This window comes from Neodiprion pinetum, chromosome 2, assembly GCF_021155775.2.
Source record: "Neodiprion pinetum isolate iyNeoPine1 chromosome 2, iyNeoPine1.2, whole genome shotgun sequence".
Taxonomy (NCBI): domain Eukaryota; kingdom Metazoa; phylum Arthropoda; class Insecta; order Hymenoptera; family Diprionidae; genus Neodiprion; species Neodiprion pinetum.
This window is the reverse complement of record NC_060233.1, coordinates 34,448,284-34,467,244: the sequence shown is the minus strand read 5'-3', so window position 1 is coordinate 34,467,244 and position 18,961 is coordinate 34,448,284. Positions and strand designations below refer to the sequence as shown.

The 18,961-nt window shown below is 38.3% G+C and overlaps 2 protein-coding genes across 7 annotated transcripts; both read right to left on the bottom strand.

The window, feature by feature from the left end:
* Positions 1–1,084: 1,084 nt before the first annotated feature.
* On the bottom strand, positions 1,085–11,992 carry Wdr82 (WD repeat domain 82). Of its 2 annotated transcripts, none has more exons than XM_069133622.1 (2): positions 11,856–11,992; positions 1,085–5,385 (listed from the first exon to the last, which is right to left on the bottom strand). In XM_069133622.1, exon 2 carries the CDS (start codon positions 4,509–4,511, stop codon positions 3,564–3,566), a length of 948 nt encoding a protein of 315 aa, XP_068989723.1. In that variant the 5' UTR covers positions 4,512–5,385; positions 11,856–11,992; the 3' UTR covers positions 1,085–3,563. The 2 variants fall into 2 exon arrangements, with proteins under 2 accessions (XP_068989723.1, XP_046468507.1); XM_046612551.2 differs by lacking the exon at positions 11,856–11,992 and adding an exon at positions 5,688–5,890.
* Positions 7,982–17,581, bottom strand: Kua (Plasmanylethanolamine desaturase Kua). 5 transcript variants are annotated; one of them, XM_046612555.2, is made up of 5 exons: positions 16,444–17,581; positions 14,617–15,079; positions 12,192–12,403; positions 11,856–12,074; positions 7,982–10,848 (listed from the first exon to the last, which is right to left on the bottom strand). In XM_046612555.2, the coding sequence occupies exons 2-5, from the start codon at positions 14,843–14,845 to the stop codon at positions 10,588–10,590; spliced, it is 921 nt and encodes a 306-aa protein (XP_046468511.1). In that variant the 5' UTR covers positions 14,846–15,079; positions 16,444–17,581; the 3' UTR covers positions 7,982–10,587. The 5 variants fall into 5 exon arrangements, with proteins under 5 accessions (XP_046468511.1, XP_046468510.1, XP_046468512.1 ...); XM_046612554.2 differs by having other exon boundaries at positions 14,617–14,981; XM_046612556.2 differs by having other exon boundaries at positions 16,992–17,581.
* Positions 17,582–18,961: the final 1,380 nt, after the last annotated feature.

Genomic DNA, 18,961 nt, shown 5'->3' with positions numbered 1-18,961 from the left:
TAAAACCTTACAAATCGTAACCCTATAGTATTTAATTTCTACGATACGTATTTTTTTCTATAACACTCAGCTCTGTAATTTCGTTGATCACAAATCTGTAACGAAAGTGACTCATGCTTTGAGTGAAGACGAACAGATAACTGTTCTGACCAGCTGTTATTATGTTTAAGACATGAATAAATGCATGAGAATCAGTATAATGTAACAAGGAAAGTTGATGATTTCAAGTCTTAAGACTCCGTTGCACAGTTCAGATCTGCAGTAGCAAATTGTCTCATTGGCCTCACTCTCTGATATAAGAGGAATTGGGCTGCATCCTGTTGACGTCTTATATCGAGCATAGTTATTTCCACAACGTCTCGTTATAACCTGTTTGACATACGGAACGGCTTTCCAATTAGTATCACTTCCGTCCCACTCTGCCACACCAATCTCACTGCTTGTCAAATTGACGAACCTATATTCGAGCACTGTAAAAGTCAATGAAAAATTATAACTGAAACCCGGAATTGATGTTGGCCAAGGTAAAAGTTATGAGTTCTTACTATACAATGGTATAAAAATTCTCAAACTTGTTTTACACTTACCCTGATAAGTAAGCTTAACACAGCCAACTGTTGAGTGCGAGCATCGAACAATATGCCTTGGTCTATTCTCACAATATTTGTCACTGTTTGAATTACATTCGTAACATTGAAAGCACATTCCTAGAACACATACGTTTTTAATAAATTTCAACTTTTGTTTGTCCCGCTAATTTTGCCTTAAATACTATGAGAATTAAGAGGCCACGCTGCGAATCGATCTTCCTTAGCAAATAAAATTTTCGTACATGTTTTCATTACCCGAATAAATTAAAGTAACAGTTCCAATTATCATACAAAGAATACCAATTGACATTCGTAATGCACTTAATAGACCTTATCTTCCATTTTGTCACTTGATTGGATTTTATTTAATACTGACAGTAGAGAATCAATTCATTGCATACGTGTAACTGCCCATGATCACCTTAGTTTTATTGATCTTTATTATGAGGCATCGCGTTGAAATGGATTTGTTGGTATATTAATAAAACCGAATGTTATTTCCAAAATAAGATTATATTTTATTGACAAAACTTCCTGCAAGTTACTTGATTTACAATATTCACTAGAATAAAAGTATATCAATGTTTTTTTTTCTGTTTTAGCCTACTCCAATAATTTACCTTCTATAAATGTTAAAAAAATGTTTCGGTCAGTCTGAGTGTACTATAAAGTACTTGGCGTGACTAACATTATTACTCTTCTGTAATAGAACCCCCCCCCCCCCCACATATAAAAAGGTTTGTATATCTACAAACACAGCCACAGTTTTTTCCATGGAATCAAAATTATTATTTTTCGTGTAAAAAAAGAACAAAATTTTATCTAAGAGCTCAGACAGATTGAAATGCATGGTGAATCAATAACAAGAATTAAAGTCCAAAAATTAAGAGATTATCAATTCTTCACCATAGTTGAGTAATTACATTTTAACCATAATCTGATGTGAAAAATTAATGCAGCTACTGACTTTAGTGAAGAACAAAAATATGTTAATAAATAGAAAATATAATAATTAAGTGGCAGCAGAAAAATTGTATATTTGAATTTTAAGAAAATCGAAGTAGGCGTTATAAAACCTGTCATTTGCAAGTAAAAATAAAATCATTTCAAAAGTTATTAAATGAGAATGAAAACTGTTTTTTTTTACATAGAAGGTGTGACTGATAGCTTTTTGTGTTTTTCCAGTAAACTTATAGAAGAAAACTAAAAAAAAAACAGAAAATGAAGCAATAAGTGCAAAAAGAGAATCAATTCGTGGTTTATAATCGTGCGTTAGAATTCTCAAATGCTCTAGCAAGACATCTGTTGGAGTTTAAAACATTATGTTAATAACACATAATATTTATTACACAATTATCAATTATTCTTATTAGAATTACACATATGCCGTTATAAAATATTATTTTACAGAACATTCGTACATTCCTTTCGCACGAAACCCACACTCCGTAATTGTACAAGCACGCGTGCCACAGAGATAATAAAAGTTATTCTTATATAAAACTATTAATAGTATTAGAAAGTCTAATGGAAACATTAGTGTATGGTATTTACACAGAAAATGGAGAAGCCATCTTTAGGTCTTATACTATCTTATTAAATCGTTAGTTACAGTATTAAACTACGGTGGTATCGTATCGTACAAATATAATCGCAAACCCCAGAATACCGCTGCAGAAATCATTCCGCACTCAGATAAATTTTCTGGAATTTAAATATTATTGAATGTCTCCGTATTAATAAGATTATAAAATATATCACCAAGGGGACCATCATTGATATTCTTACAATTTTTTGCGTGTCAGTTATGTTATATAAAGATTGCTTTACTTCCAGAAGTGTAAATTCAAATAAGTAAAGAGCTAGTACCTCACGGATTGAAAATAATTCCTCTTAAAACTTTTTCGTGGCTATCTTCAACTGATGGTTATAATATTTCCAAACATATATATATATATATACGTACATAGGCATATATCAATGTTTAGGTTTAATTTGTCTATCAGCAAAGGATATTTTCAAATTTCTGACGTACAGAAACATTATAGAGTTATGAAATGATAAATAAGTAAGTTCATTGTCAAGATTATAAATATACACGTTATTCCACATTCATAATGCAATTTCATGTTGAGAATTATACATAAATACTGAATATCATTTTTCATGGAAAATAATAGATGCAGCTGGCTTGTGAGCAGAATGTATTATTTTCCTGTAGTGATTTCTGGAGATAAAGTTGCATTAAAGGTGCAGACTGAGGTCGTACTTCAGAACAATTGAATGTCTTGGCTCACAGAAAACTTATGTATCCCTGAGGTTTTTGTAAAAAGCAAATAGAATGAAAATAAGGAAAAAAAATCATGGACAACAAAGCCAAACGTCAAGGCTCCGATTTATGTACTTTTTAGCAAAGTACTGTACCTGAGCACAAATCAAATTAATGTGATCATCTGATAATTATCAATGACTGTCAAATGCGTGAAAAATTGTAAAGCCCATCATTTCATGCGAATAGAGTAGTCATAAAAAATTTCAACTCGAATGCATACGTTCTAATTGATTCTTGTTCAACGTTTTCACATTAAATGTATCATTTTCTAAATGTACAGTCCTGGAATTTAGGATGGTTACAAAATATACAAAGGTATTCGCCTTTTTCATGTACCCCATTCAGTGTAAAGAGCCTGAAATAAAAATCCTGAGCACTGGTGTTGAAGGTACAATCTAATACTAGCAAAATTCATTGTAAGGGACCATGTAAAATATTATTCAACAGTGTTCAATGTTGGAATATCCCTGATTTCAATAATAGTGCAGCAATTTTATTATTGGATGAAAACGTCAATTTTCTTCTCCTCAGTACTTGTAACAAGTACAGCCTGCGTCTAATTTTGATCCTGGCCAAGGTTTCCTCCTTTTTTACCAGCTGACTTTGTACATCGTATACGAAAGTTTTTGAATTGAACTTCTTCACTCAGTTTCCTCGACGGTTGGTAACCAAAAGGCCATGTTGGTGCATGCCGATGTGAGCATCATGTACTTGGGGTTAAATTGGATACATTGTACAGGTGCAGGATGGTCACCGTTGAGAACGCATACCTTATACCCTGTGTCGGCATTCCAGATATGAACTCTGCCGTCAGTTGATCCGCTGAAAACGTATTGAGAGTCCGGACTAAAGCTGGCCTCGATTGGTATCCCCTTGTTGTTCAAATGTCCGGTGAAAGTTTGAAGCGGCGTTCCGTGGAAGGCGTCAATTAGCCGTATGATGCTGCCATTTGTGGATATAAGAATTGTCTTTCCGTCTCTGCTGAACTTCAGACCGGTCCAATCGCATTCTCTCTCCTGAGATAATGTGAAAGTGACAAACGGTCCCTTGTCAAAGCTCCTGAGGTCGTAGAGCTTTATGCACTCGGAGTTGACTCCTGCGGCAAATATCAGGCCTTCTGGATCGTAGGCGGCGACCGGGCGACCCGATAGCTGCATCAGTCCCTGACAGTTGGGCGACTTTAAGTCCCAGAGGCGCAGCGTTTTGTCAAGAGACCCAGATAGGAAAGTGTCCTCGATGGGACTGATGCATAGAGAAACCACCTTCTTCGTGTGACCGGGGAAGTAGCGAATGTATTTGTTGTCATGGAGGGAGAGGTAGCGTATCGTGTCATCTATTTTTGTGCTGCTGTGTATCGCGGTGTTTTTTGCATGGGTAAAGTGGATCAGGTCCACCCCGTATTTCTTTGAATTAACCGTTCGGACTTGCGTCCCCTTCTCGCAATCGTATATCACTATCTGGTCGTCCTCGGAACATGATATCAGGGTATCACCGCTCGGCGAGAAATCTATACTGTTTATTTTGTCGGTATTCTCGCGGAAGACTTTTGCCACCTTGAAACTCCTCACCACGTTGTCGACCAGCTTCATTCTGATCGGTCGAATCGGCGTTGAACCTCAACTCAGAACCACCCGGGTTCCGGGTTATTTCTTTTCTAGTTTTGCTCTAATGCTACAACTTTGTTAACTGTCTCGTTGCTTTATTCAGTCGGTCGGGGGGATGATTTTATTTAGTAAACAAGGGCCAACTGATGCAATCGGCAAAATTTTTCTACCGCACAAATATCGCTAACCTTCAAATCTATCCGTGGGCTCGGAATACATGCTGGCGTCCAGCATCGCTCGGGACAAAATGCGGTCGTGCCGTTTGATTGGTCGATTGCTTAAAGTTGCGTCAGCTTCCAGTGGCGGCAGCCCCGGGAAAGGAATTTAAATCGAGATTGTGTGTGATACAAATATTTTTGATTAAAAAAAAACCACTCGTGTTATAACGACGAATGAAACTTCGTAATGAAACGGAATTATCCTTAAGGTAAAGAGAAACTCAGAGCGAACTCAATTATTCGGAGTCAGAGACGAGAGTGATCATTTTCTTCCCCTGGAAGCAGGTCGTGGGGGTTTCAATTTCTTTCCCCACCTTGTAGATTGGTAAGGGCATCGCTGAAGCCCGCCTTACTGCCTTTTCGTTTTCTCGCCCTCCCCTCTTATACTTCCTACTCTGCTTCTTTTGACCTTTTCTCCGTCTCGCTCTCCTCCCTCTCGCTCGTTCTGCGTTCGAGTCTTACCTAAATTTAACTGTCCTTGCTTTTCTCTTTTCCACGATTTTTTGGCCCACATATGAAACCACTTGGAAGGGTGTGCGTCTGCAATTTCTGACCTGAGGATAGATGCCAGAATACCCGCTGTCTTTGCCTGCAAGACGAGCTGACCCTTGGGACCCTCGGTCTGTACTTCAGTCAACGGTCTGTAATAAACAAAAGATTTCTTTAGTTTTCTGTTCCTCTTTACTTATGACTCTTTTTTTAAGTATAAATTCATGTAGGGGCTTGCAAAAGTGAAAACAATCAAAAGGGACTCGAGACCCTAGTAAGATTAAACGGCATGCATGGTCTGCGGGCTGCATGAGAGTGCTGAAGATATTCAATTGCTAAGGATAGATTTATATTTATACGTCAACAGAATAAATTCCTGTATCTTGATCAACCTTAGCTAAAATCCGAACGCTACACATACATTACACATACCTGTACAGTTAATAGTACTTACAATTCATTGGAACAGCCGTTATAGGCAGAGGAAATGTATTCCATCACGAATATCGCCTTTGATCATCCATCATTGTGTGGCATATTTGAATTACGCGCGCTTCGATATTGGTCTCTACGGTCTAATAACGTCACTACGGCCATGATTATAACGGCGAGCGAATTACTTCAACGGCGGCTGAACGTAACAATCGGTGTCGTTTTCCCGCGTTTTCTTTGCAAACAATTATCGATTTGCTCAACGCAAATGGAAACCGGTTAGGGCGGTCGAAAGAGAATAAGAAAATCAGAAGAGAGAAAATATTCATTATTAGTTATCTGCTACCGTGATTACGAAGAAACGGTTTATTGGACAGAAATTCTGGTAAAGTCTTCTTTCGTATACTTGTCATTTCGTCCTTGTGAGAAGAACTGTTTGTGAACAATGCTTCTGACCATTAGTTATTTTTATTGAACAGCAAAGCTAATAAATTTAAACAACAATGTAAAATGAGCATTAACCTCGTATGTTTAATTTACACGTCGAGAAATTAGATATTGAGTTTTGTATCGTGAATCGGTATGACATATTATCAACCTGAAGTTCAATGTTCTTTGGCTTTGCTTGTAGTTCGGAATGCAAGTCAATATATTCCACCGAACGTAGGGAACAGCTGTCTTCGCACAAAATTTAAACGAAATTTTTTTTTTTTAAGTAGTTACAAAAATTTTCATAATCAATTCATCATCACCGACCCACGTGATCTCTGTTGAGTCAGTGGTGGCGCAGGGTGGCGTTCCAGTATAAACAATAGACAATCAACATAAACGATCGAAGCGCTACCATCTCAAGAATCTACCGCCAATTTTACAGTCGTTTATACTTGTTTATTTCAAAGTGAATAAAAATGTGCAAACTAGCTACAGACGATTCGTACGGTATTATAATCGTTAAAATAAATGCGCGAAGACGTTGAGCTAACAAAATCTGCAGTTCAGTTTTCTCTTGAACCCTGAGAACTCTGGCAAGAAACGAAATCATGCACGTAACCCCCGAGTTTGTACCCGGTTTGTTCCGTAAAAACCTGATCGCATTGGATACTAACAAGTGCGGCTTGTGCCAAAGTCGTCAAAGTAACATTTCGTTACATTTGCGGGCCGAAAAGTTGTCGCATATTTTCCGTCAGTGAAATTTCTTATCGCGTCAAAGAGTGATCATACGCGTCGGCTACACAGCATTATTTTAAGATGCGACAATAGTGGATCGTCAAGGATATAATTACTCATAAATATGAATTATCGCGAAGATCGTCGAATAAAAAATCTAGTCAGTGATTCCGGTATCGGGTATATATTTGCAGTGATAAGTTTGTGTGAAAATTGTGAATTAGATTTCCGTTTACGAAGGAAAGAATTATTTACTACAGATGTGGAGGCCTGGGCTGATAGGATGCGGTATGAGTGAGTCACATGAATTTGAAATATTCTTCTTATGTTAACTTTAGTAAAGAAAAATTGAATAGGGTGTTACCGACGTCTGTAAATACAGTCGGTTAGTCTGCATTCTGCCGTGTCGGCTTGATCGATTAATCTACCGATAAGAATGTCGCAGATCGTTACATTACCGACAACACAGGCAACACTTTTCTGCGTCCCCCCCCCCCTCCCCCCAGGGTTACTTATAGCGCTTACTATACCGTGTAAATTTGAAAATTGTCTGCCCAACTATGTACTGCGGCATAAATCATTGGAAGGTGTAAACATTTTGTTTTATATCAACAATATTTTTGAGTTTATTTATCGGCAGAAAATTCATTAACGTTTTTTCGTTGTTGGTTCTGTTGCTATTTTCTTTAATAAAGACAAGAAATTAAATCGTACAATTAATCCGGGTGCAATAAGTTAAAAATCACTTATATACATATAATATATATGTTAACGTAAGAGTGAAATACCAAAATTTCTCTACAGGAACAAATTAATATAAGGGTAATTATTGCGTGTTGCATTTACATCTATCTATATAAATCTTGGTATCATCGTAAAAATCAGGTGTATAAAATTGACAGTATCACAAGATATAACGTTATTCTACGACTGCTTCTAATAAAAATTAACTCTGTCTTACGTCTAACGCTGCAAGTTGTTTATTATAATAATACGCAGGTATGCCTATGTACAGTTATGATTGATTGTTGAGGACTCGAAATTTCTAAAGTTCAAAAGCCTCAAGGCCGTGCGGAATTTATCACACGCTGCTTGCTGCTGGACGTTCATTATATAAATTCTGGAAATAAATATCTTCCTTTACCTCGGTTTCGGAATAAAATTCTATTTATTCATATATATGCCTACATCGATTCATATCGTTCGTCACTTGCATAAGTAGGTGTGAAAATCCTATAACATCAGTTGCTTCATTTTCTATCACCTACTTTAGTTCACGTTGCACAGTGCAAGAATATACCTAAACAGCAGTTTATACGGAAAATTTGAATACTGTAAATGCATCATTATAGGGCATGTGCAATAGTTTTACAAAAATCTGATTAGATCAGATGCTTAGATGGTAACATTTCTCAGGTATGTGTTTCACATGTCTTTGCGCAAAGCTATAAACGTATATTTATTCCGTTCAGGCATACAATTCCTTTTAGCAAAAATTAGTATAGAAAATAGTGAACGAAATTTTCCGTCCACGCATGATTGTAGGTTATAGGATCCTACGCTTTAGATAAGGCATTATATGACAATGAACCACAGTTTTCAATAATATTTCAGTTTAAAGCTTATCGGTAGTAGGTTTTATTACACGAAAAAATATTTCGATCGATCCTGTCTGTTTCCTTTTAATAATCAATATATTCAAATCTAGGCTTATTAACATTTGTTCTCTATCATTTAGTTTTGAAAACCATGTCGCAATGATAAGCATATATTATAGGTTCTTTTGTAATCTTTGGTCCCTGAACCTTACAGAATGTTCTCTTCTTACGCTAAAAGTTTAGTTGTTATTGGAATCTTGGGCACGAGTTATTTAATAATATTAAAATGTATACAATAAATTAACAAAGCATCAGCAATACAAGTTACCTTTTTTTTTCACTTTACGTGGAAGAAACTTGTATCGTCGGTAAGCGTTATTGTATTCTTTAATTGTAACAAATTATTCGAGTTATTTTTACATTTTTATTTTTATTTTTTTTTTTTGCACAACGGGTATCGCGCAGTAAAACGTATATAATAAATTATGTGTGAGTGTGTAAAATCTATGGCACGCAAGTGAAAAGCACGCACGCAAAAGTTTTTCAAAAATCTATAGTATCAAACTGTATTCAAACTAATTGTACATATTGCATTGTTTTTGATTTTTGTTGTTTCAATTTTTCTGACCTTTGCAACACGGGCAATGCAGAAAAACATCGCGAGTGAACATTCATTATAAAATAGAAACAATAGAGTGGAAAGTTTTGATTGTACTTTCATTTCAACCGATTGAGGAAAAGCGCGGCAAATTATCCGCAATGAAGGTTCAGGGATTTTTTTTTTTCTATACACTTTCAATATATTACTACGTGTTGTGTTTAAACGTAATAAATGTTTCCGCACTAGCGAATATCATACTTATGAAATATTGTGTACAAATATTACGTACAAAACTTAAAGCTGTCTATTAAATAATTATATATTATATTATACAGGCTTTGGTGGACGATTCTTTTTAGTATAGTATAGGTAATATCATCATTAACGCGTCTTTCAGCTAGCACAGCCGATTTAGATTGTTAACGATCGTATAACAAGTAATGACACAGTAATTATTTAAATTCTTCCTTGCTCTATTAATGTTGAAAGTATACGAGTAGGTACATATGCTTCGAGTTATATTAATTTCATTCGCGTGTTCAATCCACAGAATGACAACAACAGTAATAATTATAATAATATTATTTTCATAAATAGGCATCTTTGTTTTTACAATTTTTACCGACAATCTGTGGATTTTAAATTCAATTATCTCTTACATTGTATATTCTTCGTATATATTGTTTTACTCATAGCGCGTGGGTTCCTTTAAGGCCAGTCGTATTATTTTAGTTAAAAATTACCATACTCATAATATACAGATACATTTGTAAATTTATTCATTTAGATAATATTCCTAAATTATTAATAAGCGTGGAAATTCTTCTGTTTTTTTTTTTTTTTTTCTTACAAAACTGTAACGCATCGTTATAACGACAGTATATTATACACAACAGTATACATACCTATACTCCCGCATCTGGGTATATCTACAGTCGCATACCATATGTATATAGGTATAACATACGTGTATGCATCTATAGAAACGTGCGTTACGTAGTTCGATCCATATAGCCTCATATAATAGCGATGATAAATTAATTCATAATTATGTGAACTTGCAATTATACATAATATATATATATATATATATATATATGTGATATACGATGTATAATAGCAACTTCACATATATATATATATATACACATATTGTACGGTATCGATATTAATAAAGTGCATTGAAACAACTTGAATAAAAATTTAAAAATCGGCCATTTGTTAGGTAACAATCGCGGGGGTGCTGTGCACGCATGGCGATATACGAGGCTCGATAAATCACAAAGAGGAGATAAAAGAATGAGAAGAAAAAAGAACCATTATCAATCCCACGTCCTACCGCGGATTGAATTATCATTCGAATCCACAGTTCGATAGATTATCCCGCTAGTTTTGTTCGCAGGTACGCAAGTGTACGTTTATGAAAATATCCTCGATCGATGGTTCTGCACGCGGTCGCGATAAACTGTATTATTATTGTTATAATTATCATTATTATTATCATCCATACGTTGTTTGTCATAAAATATATTATCGTAAATTATTATATCCGGATTTCAAGACCGTTTTTGGGCCCATTTCATGTCGTCGGCTCTCGGCTTGAATCCGGTCAATTTTTCAATGACAGCCTCGAGGATCGCCCAAAAGCACAATTTCTCCAAGGGCCAGTTCAGCCAGCCCGTCGTTATACAAAAGTACGTCTCATGGGGGGCTACGTGGTGCACGCGATGGTGCCTTCGCGGCAATATTATACGGTGGTCTTGGAGCCAAACCACCCATCCGGGCAGCCCGAAATACGTGTGCGACCATTTGTGGATCTGTAACGAATGAAATGGCATTGTTTCGGTCGAATCACTCTCAGCTTCTCAGGTGTAACTTACACACACGACCGTATATACGATAATCGGAGAGAAGTCTCTCTCTCTCTCTCTCTTTCTCTTTAAAATTTTCTTGCTTTAACGTTTTAACGTATATTTTTCATAATATATTTATTTCTCTTCTTTTATTTTGGCATTTTAGTTTACTTTATTCACACCTCCATTTCTGCTTATTTATATTTCTATTTATTTTTACATTTCTGTATTTTTATCCATTTGTTTGCTCGTTTAACTATAGTTACATGTTTTCTCTTTTCTCCTACTATCCTCGTGCATCGATAATTTTAATTTTGCTGCCTTCTTACCATTTAGCTTATAAGTTATTCATTCTTTCTCTGTTTCGTCTGTGTACTGTTCGTATTCCAGTTCGAGGGGACTTTGTCCCAGGTCGAATAAACGCTTCTCTCTCTCTCTCCCTCTCTATCTCTATCTCCCTTTGCACGCGGCAGCAAACGGTTCTTATCTATGTAGCATAAACGCGTTTATATTGATTTTGACGTAAAAACTTTGGCACGCCTTGCAACAGTAACTTACATTCATATGCGCACGTAAACTACTCCCGCCTTGTATGCAGGTTTAGCGAACACCCCCCGCCTTCTTCTCCGTCGGTAAAATTTTCTCGCGTGACAAGTTATACGTATTACATAATAAAAATATAACAAAAAAGCTTTTTGACAAATTCCATATGACAAAAAAAAGAAAGAAAAAGAAAAAGAAAGAAAGATCACTAAAAATATATAATCTTATATGTCACGCGTTAATAAAACCATCGATTCAACTCAAAATTTATCCGCTTTTTGTTTCGAATATTGATACACTCTAGGTATGGGAAAAGTGGTAAGAACAATTTATTCCAATGTTTCCAATTGCAGGTATAAGATATATTATTGAAATCACGTAAGCATATCGTAATAACGATTATTATTGTTATTATTTATTGTCAGTACCTGATTTGTCATGGCGACGAATATGGCGAGTAAGAACCAGTAGCAAGTCCAGAGAAACCTTTGTTGGACTTCAGTTTCTGGTAGCGATAGAAAATCCCACGTTAATTTACAGAGAAACGGTATCGTCACCATGAAATTATCGCCGTTCGTCTCAATAAAATCGTGCCTCGTTATGCTCGTAGGATCTATGTGATGCTCTCTGAACGGTCTTAAAAAATTCTGAAATATAAAGAAAAAAGAAAAAAATAACGGATGAATCAAGAAACGTACCTACAACCCCAACTTCATCAACGATTGTTCGTTACAAGTTGTTGTAATTCTCATGTTCCACCGCACCTTTCCGAGGATCGGTAGCTCGATGGATCCCCACGTGTCGGCTGCCCAGTGAACGAGTCCCGAGCCGAAATCCGCGGTGACGATACCGCAAATAGCGGCGATCGCTATGGCGCTTAGATTTTCCAATCTTAATCGTACCATTATGAATAAAAAATTAACCATCATAAGCGTGATGCAGATACCGACGCATATGCATTCCTGAGTTCTCTTTCCTGCAACATATAACGAAAATATCGCGGGACGAATGAATACGGTTGTTAAACGTTACGTCGTAAGTTAGGCTTGTAATTAATGAGTTGTTGCTTGATTTTTACACTAAACGTACACCTAAATCATAACCAACACGTGGGTTATTCGCTTTTGAAACACCTTGTATATTGTACAATTATACGATCGATCTCTGGCGGACGAGGACAAAAATGTACCGTGTGCTATTTTATTAGACTTTTTTTTTCCAAATTATATAATCTATGCAAACTGCAGTTTTACCACTTTATTTGTTTACGCAACTTCGTCTTTTATCTTTTTGCTATCCTTCGCTGTCTAGACGCTCCGCTGGACCGTGATCAACGAGAATTTTTTTACCTTTTTCTTCAGATACTAAATCTTTACTTCCTCGGTTTCTTACATAATGTATTAGACGAAAAGTCAGTCGTTCAACAGGTTTAACGATTTTTGTGGACAACGATCTACTCGTTAACGATCGTGTATCCGAAATACCAATTAAAAATCATTTCTACCTACAGGCTGCAGACTCATAGCGATTATCACAAACCCGTCTCTACCTCGAAGTGCACAAGGTATTAGTTACCCATTTCGATCATGCAAGGCACTTCGAATCTACAATCAATCGTACGCGAATTAGAGAGAGAAATCATTGGTTCAAGTACGAGGTTTAAGTTAGTAACGTTACACGTAGTTGTAAGTACTTTTTCCCAATTTTATAATCGATTTCGGCTTTGTCGTATTTATTGCCGAATATCGAAGTCCACGTACCTCGAATGCAAAAAAGGACTTGACAGTCCGATTCTGTACACAATTCTGAACAAAAACAATACAATTCATTTTCATTTGACTCGGAATGAAAGAAATGGCACGGATTCTACGAATTGCGATTTCGTAAATTTGTGATATGAAACGACTTTCGATCAAAATCCAACACTAAAAACTTCATCCTTGTGTTGAAGTGGTTGACATTTAATCCATTGATTGTGTCCCAAACGTTGCAAAATTTACGTTTTTTGTATTCGACGGGGGGTGGGGAAAGGAAAGAAAGAAAAAAAAAATAAACCCCAGTGTTCTGGACGCTATTCAGTGAAACGTCATTCGATCCAATGAATTCAAAACCAGCCGAGGCAAATGATTTCTTTATAACGGATTACCAGAGAATAACATACTTTGATTCGATAATTTTAACAGACACTGGTCAATTTTATGAGAATAAATAAAAACTATTCAACCGCAACTGAATAGAAGATGAATAATTTTTTTTTTTTTTTAAAGCATGAATATGAAATGAGTGAAAAAAAAACTGCGATGTTAGAACTCGAAACAAGAAATGATTGCGTTACGTTTTTCAAGATCGATAATATGCTGACTATCTGGGGTAAAATAGGAGCAGTTAAACACGGAAAGAAAAAATTTTCCTCTATGGAATTATTATTTATCGCAAAACGTATACATGTTTGCAAACGGCAAAGTATCATCAACCACCGACTGTTAATTGACGAACGAAAATTTTGCAGGAAACAGTTTTATCAGCGAGTGGAAGAAAGAAGTCAGACATTGAAAGATGAAAAAAAAGCGCGGTTGTATCCGCTACATGATAATCTAATGATTTATACGTAACGGACGGATGTGGCTCGACGCAGAAAAAGAAAGAGAACCGACAAAGAAAACAATGTTATTAAAAATATTCTTCTAAATAGATAAGAGTCGTCACACAACGGAATGCGAATCATTCGCGATGTGTTAACCGCGCGTGTTTTCACAACTATTTTTCGAAACTTTTCACCTCGATTAAACAAGTGCAATAAATTGTGAATAAACGAATTCGTAAAAAATTATTCCCGTTTCTAACTCCCAAGGATGAAGTTTCGTTACGTTAATGTTATTTCTCGAATCAAGAATCGTCTGGAATTATTTTCACATTCGTTGGAATCTTAAAATAATTCAAAACACATATAACGTTTTGCCGATTCGACTACGCAATTCAAAGTAATTCAATAAAATAATGAAAATGGTGTAGATTTTTCTGAATTTGACCTGATATGAAAAAAATAAAAAAAATAAAAAAACGAATGAAAAAGCAATCGTAAGTTGGATAAAAAGGTAGGTGAAAGAGAGGAGAAAAATTGTTTTAAAAAACATACACACACACACACACACAAAAACGTAAAGAATTGAGGATAATTTTGCAACTCGCCTGTACTGTAGAGATTGGCCAATTCCTGGGCCCCTTTGTGATTGGGCCCCCACCTTGGGACGGTCCTATCCTCGAATGATGTCGGGACGACCGAATTGGCGTTGGGGTCGTCTTCGAGCATAGAATTTTCGTAAATTTGCCTCTCGGTTTTAACCGGTGCCAAAAAATTCGTGGCCATAGTGCAGGCGGCCGAAGCGGCCTGTTCCAAATGCGGCACCGGCCCCTCCATCCCAGGGTGCCTGACTCGCCTTTCGAATGCCCAAAAGTCACCTAGCAAAGCGTCTAGCGTCTATCCAACGCTCGTCACGTGTCAGACCTCGGAGTCGGACTATCCGTCCTCTTTCGACGACGAGCGCGAAGCGGAGCTGCGAAGGGGGAAACTTTCTCTACACCTATCTCCCACGCAGGGACGGGCGATGTTCGGAAAATAATCGATATCTACGATAATCGTGCGATCGATGATCTTGAAAATAAGAATATCGACAAATCGGTGAAAAAAATACAAAATTTTACACATTTCCAACAAATAGTTTCCGTTTATTTTATAAGGTATCTCATTTTTTTTCTTTACAACATACACAATGTCAACAATTATAGTTTTTCAACTTCTGATGATGAGAAAAAAGAATCGAACATCGATTAATTAGAAGCAAACATCGGTGTTTTCGATTAATCTGACAGAATCGCCCATCCCTACAGTCTCGCGCATTGTTCGACTAACGGAATTCGTAGGTGTAGTTTCTCCCTCCTCCACTCTCTCTCTCTCTCTCTCTCTCTCTCTTCCGGTCTCTGCTTCTTTCTTACTCTCACAAGTATCTTACATCAGCATAAGTCACAACAGTACGCATGAAATACCGTTCCACTGCAGATTGCGTACCTATTTATCGTTAGCCAGTTTACTTTGCAATTCTTCGTATAAAAATTAATCACCAGCTGTGAAATCCATGTATGAAACGAATTTCCTCGTTGTATATTTTTCTATCGTTGGTCCGTTGTTCGTTACGCGTGTACGATAACTCGCGACGTATAAATGCGATAATAATCCCCAGTAATGACAAAACGACGCTGTAACAACGACGATAATGCATATTACGTGTAAATATTATTTTGACCAACGATCGTTACCGCGTGTCATTAAATCGCGTGAATTTCGTTACCCACCGTGAAATTCAAGACAATAATCGTTATTTAATTGATAATACGCGAGCCGGTGCCTTGGTTACACATATGTTCGCAATTGTTTTCTCCACTCCTCGATTCGCAACAATAACAAATTAACGTCGACGACTTACGTACGTGGGTACACACATTGATGCATACGTCGCATGCCGCGACCGACGATATAAGGACGAGTATATTAGAACCTATTCCGCCATCTCTAATTACAAGCGTAGCTCTATAGTCGAACGTGAGTGCGTGTGTGGATTTTGTACGCGTCAAGAGCAGTTATAATCTGAACCGCAGATAACCAGCCACAACATCAGCTAGCTAGCCGCGGTCTTTGCTCGCTCGTTAGTCGATTCTGACACGCGTAGGTACGTGCATGTATCATGAAATTAACACGCAATGACGGATTCAGACTCGGTCAGCCTGATTGTGAGTCACACGTCCGCAATCAGAGACTATCACTTTCCGGTGTTTTTCTTTCTATTTCTAAATAAATACACGACTCGATTTCGCCGGATTTCACGTGTGCCAAGGGCTCGCGCCTAACCGCGTGAATGCAGTCACCGTGACAAAAAAAAGAGAGCGAGAGAGCGCGAGAGCGGACAGAGGGGCCGGGGGGGGGGGGGGGGGGGTTGTGTTAGGCGTGGTATTCGTATTTACGATATAATATAATCCGGGCGGCAACTCTCTTCCGTCTCGCTTTTATTGCCGCTCGATCACTTCCGCGTCCGTACGAAGAATCAGTATGTTGTACTTCGTTGCTGGCGATGCGACGCACAATTTACTTTGTTTCCACTCAACTCCATTTCTTCGCGACGCGCGTGAATGAAATGGAAAAAACGAAGAAGAAAAATGAAAGAAGAATAAAGAAAAAAAAATAAATAAAACGACAACGCACGCGAGGTGCAGGCGAGAGAGAAGACGGACGGTCGTCGACTAAAATCGCAGGTTACTTCGCAACCGTGAGGACGAAGAGGACGATAACAATCATCGTCTCGTTGTCGTTGTAAGTCGGGACAAAATTATACAGGTATCGATGATTCGCGGCCAAACGTGTCGTGGACACGGGTAAGATGATTACGCCCCGAAGAATCGTGTCGGGCGGCGAGACGGAGAGATAAACAGACGAGAGGCATATAGACGGATGGGTGAAAATAGAGGAACGCGGAGGAGGAATATTCCCACGTTGCACAGGCACTTGCACTCACACTTGCACTCGGTCGTGGATTCCTGGCTTTCCGAATTATCCACCAGCCTTGCTCACCGGGGCTCGTCGTCGACGGGCCAGCGACTAACCGTCACGACGTTTCGTCTGTCGTACGTCGGGCCTCGTCGCTGTAAAAACGGCTCGAGTCGAGTTGCGTCCGCTGCCCGATTCCGTCTCGGCGATAAACGATCGGCGATGTAATCCCGCGCGTCTTATCATTTCGGCACTCGGACGCCCCGATCCTGAGTAAAGTCAGCTTCGCCGCAAGCTCCCCGGAAGCTCTGCAAAGGCTGAGCAAGCTCCGCAAGCTCTCCCTCCGGCCGCCGCCCGGCGTCGATCTCTCGACCACTGCTCGCCGCTCCGTCGGCTCCGTCGGCTCCTTTCGCTTCTCTTATCCCCCACTCGCCGAGACTATAAGCGTCGAGACGCAGCTCCGGTCGTTTCACTCCGGCGAGCGAGATGGCCGCTTCGGGATCTTGCGCGGTGTTCGTGCGATCGTCCGCGTTTCAAACCAGCGTTAGCGCGCCGCGGTCGACCGACGATGAGGATCACTGACGACGACGCGACGACGAGGCGACGAAAGCCGACTGACGAAGTGAAACCAACGCCGGATCGCACACCCTGAAACGCTCGAGTCGCGAACCACGCCGACTCGCCGACCCCCGCGGCACGAGAATAGCCGAAATTTTATTCCCACTTCTCTCTGTTGTTAGTTTCTAGTTGTGTTTGTCGGCTCTACGCCTGCTCGGTAATACGTGTAACGTTGTTACGTTGCTCGACCTGCATTCGTGCGGTGTATCGCTTCGGTACCCGTCTCTCATCCTTAGTACACGCCTTGACTTCTTTGAGATTTTTAACCCTTTCACTCGCAGTGGGATGCTCGACGTCACGGAAAATTAAAAATTTACACGCCCTGGCCTCGTCACAATTTGTTTACAACTTCAAATGATCTTTCTTACTTCGTATAAGTATAACAAGTTTCGGCCAGAAGAATCATTGAATTTTCATTGTTTTTACAATTTTATATCCGTCGTGTTCGATCTGCCATGTTCGATTTAGAAATTATCAAACTCTTACTTCGGATTCGTAAGCAGCGGCCCCAAAAATTCGGGCCAAAATATTGAGTTGAAAACTGTGTGACTGATTTGGGTCAACTCGATCGGAAAGGGTTGAATGTTTTTCTCTTATATTTTTACTCTGGAATAGATATACAAGATAAAACAAGGTGTCAGGATGTTTGTGGACTTTGTCGAATTTTTCTTTTACCACGAGAAACCCTCAACGCTCAGCGACATCCGGCGGCTGAATTTTCGACGTAGCGTGCAGTCGATGAGACGATGACGCAAAGTCAAGCTTGCTCAATCCACGTGTGTGAAAATCTGTTCGCACTTAATTAGTCGTATCGAAACATGAGAATTTGTGTTGATTTCATCGTTTAGCACGTGTTTTTTCTCCCCGAATCCACGCGAGATGGATAAAAGATTGACTCTAAAAACTTGTTTACTTCGAATTACAAAGTTAACAATTCTAGAATGCTTACACAAATTACTTACGTCAGAGTTGGAGCTTCTAATCACGAGTTAATTATATACGCCGTGCGGCAAAAAATATACGCAACCGCAAAATATTGTGCTCACAATTTTATCCGTTTATATTTATAACATTTGATAGAGGTATAACAATAGTAACGAGTACTTTTTTAAAATTAGATTTTGATACTCTATGATCATGAAAGAAGTATTTAACCAAAATTGATACACTTTATCTTAGAACGAGAGTTTCGGTCCAAGATTGATTTCATAATAGACGGATTGAAGGTAAATTTATCGAACATACCGGAGGGAATAAAAAAGATCAAGAACAGCGAGTGTCTTATTGGTAACACGAGTTTCGTAAAGTATTAACAAATTCCTCGCGTGATTTCAAAGCTACCAGCAAGTCGGGAGCGTAAAGGGAAGTCAACTCGAGTAC